Consider the following 2,045-nt stretch of genomic DNA (forward strand, 5'->3'; position numbering starts at 1 on the left):
GCTAGTGATACACCTTTGGTTATTGAGGATATAAATGAAGTGGAAATAGCCAAAAAGTTAACACCTAAGAAAAGGCAAGCAAATGTCATAATGTTGGGTCCAATGTGTCACCCCCCTCCCCACCTGTTGTAAATATTGACGATTAGTTAAATAAAGCCCAATTTTCAACCCCAAAGAGAGGACAGCCTAGGGCTGATGTGTCACCCCAAACCCCTAGTATAAATACCAATTTAGGAGACAAAGAAAATGGTAAAGAAACTACTGGTGAGACTGTTTCTGCTGATGAACAGGAAGGTAATGACTTCTCTTCCTACCACCTTCAAACCTCTGATGAATATGATGAATCTGATGTAGATGAATCTGGGGATTCTGAGTCACTATATGATGTTGATGAGGACGTTGATGATTTAAGTGACTTGGATCAAGAGTTTGTTGAACCTCGACAGGCAAACATTAAAGAAAAACTAGCTAAGAAAAAGGCTGAGAAGGTTAATGTAGATGAGATACCATCTGGTCCTATAGCTTTAGATCCTAGTTTTGAGGATATTTTTAAGAATAAGAGGGGAAGATATGAAGGGAAACTAGGAGATGATGCCTTGCATTTTGATAGTTCAGATCCAGGTAGTGAAGTTAGTGATGAAGAAGGGAGGAACCTGTTGGGAATGATGAAGAACTAGAGCCACCACCTAGGAATGCAAATAGCAAAGTCTATTTTGATGCAAAAGCCAAAAAAAAGTTTTATTTCAGTTGTATATGGCTTTTTTGAATCATATTGAGTTTAGGGAAGCACTGCAAACCTACTCAATTCAGAGAAGTGTGAACCTTAAGTTGAAACCTAATGAAAAGAAAAGGATAACAACAAAGTGTGTGCATAAAGGATGTCTTTGGCATATTAGAGGAAGCATACAAGGCAGCACTGGTGATTTTAAGGTGGTGACTTACTTTCCTGCCCATAAGTGTTGCAAGAAAATAAGAAACAAATTGTGTAATCCACCTTGGATTGCTAAACATTTTCTGGACAAAATCATGAGTGAGCCTAATATTAAGTTGCATCAAATTCAATCCTTGATCAGGAAAAAATATGGGTTGTATGTGAGTAAAAAAAGTTGTAGAAGGGCAAAAATGATAGTTATGCAGGATCATATGGGTGATTACAAAGAGGAATTTGCTAGGCTTTATGATTATGCTGAGGAGTTGAAGTCTACCAATCCTGGCACTACTGTTGTGGTAAGGACTTCCAACAATACAATTCCTGGAAAGGAGGTGTTTATGGGATTTTATGTATGTCTTGGAGCACTGAAAAGTGGATGGTTAGAGAGGTGTAAAAACATCATTGGTTTTGATGGTGCATTTCTCAAAGGGGTTTGTAAGGGTGAGTTGTTGTCTTACATTTCCAAGGATGGAAATAATCAAATGTACCCTGTTGCTTGGGCTGTAGTTGATAAAGAATCTAAGGATACATGGTCAGGGTTCATTAGGTGTATCAAGCATGATTTGGAGCTGACATTAACTGAAGGTGAAGGATTGACAGTAATGTCTGATATGCAGAAGGTATGACTCTAACACTATGCACTTCAATTGTTTTTTATTTTTCCATTTATGCCTTATTACTTACTGTTGCTTGACTGTTTATACCCTGTTGCTTGATTGTTTTATTAAAGGGTCTTGTTGTGGCACTTCATGATTTACTACCAAATGCTGAGCACAGATAGAGTGCTAGGCATATATGGGCCAACTGGAAGAAGGAATGGAGAGTGAGGAAAGAAGAAGAAAATTCTGGCAGGTACTAAGAGCATCATTTGAAGTTCTTTTAAATAAAAAACTTGATGAGATGGATGAGTTAGGAGAAGGCATTAATGAAGCCTTCTTTCAATACAACAAGGAGACATGGTGTAGGGCATACTTTAAAGAACACAGCAAATGTGACATAGTTGAGAACAACATGTGTGAGACATTCAACAGCTGGATTTTGATACCTAGATTCAAATCAATCATAACTATGTTGGAAGAAATCAGAATCAAAGTTATGGAGAGGATGAATCAAA

At 37.6% G+C, this 2,045-nt stretch overlaps 1 protein-coding gene across 1 annotated transcript; it reads left to right on the top strand.

Moving 5' to 3' along the window:
• The first annotated feature begins 753 nt into the window (after positions 1-753).
• Positions 754-1,712, top strand: LOC132619494 (uncharacterized). The gene is made up of 2 exons (XM_060334387.1): positions 754-1,551; positions 1,662-1,712. The coding sequence occupies exons 1-2, from the start codon at positions 754-756 to the stop codon at positions 1,710-1,712; spliced, it is 849 nt and encodes a 282-aa protein (XP_060190370.1).
• The last annotated feature ends 333 nt before the right edge of the window (positions 1,713-2,045 follow it).

The sequence above is a fragment of the Lycium barbarum genome, chromosome 11 (assembly GCF_019175385.1).
Source record: "Lycium barbarum isolate Lr01 chromosome 11, ASM1917538v2, whole genome shotgun sequence".
NCBI lineage: Eukaryota > Viridiplantae > Streptophyta > Magnoliopsida > Solanales > Solanaceae > Lycium > Lycium barbarum.

What these genes read in the sequence shown, in the direction of transcription:
- LOC132619494 (XM_060334387.1), top strand. Translation starts at nt 754, where the DNA reads ATGGCTTTTTTGAATCATATTGAGTTTAGGGAAGCACTGCAAACCTAC. An exon ending in TAATGTCTGATATGCAGAAG is followed by an intron (nt 1,552 to 1,661) that starts GTATGACTCTAA and finishes GTTTTATTAAAG; the next exon opens with GGTCTTGTTGTGGCACTTCA.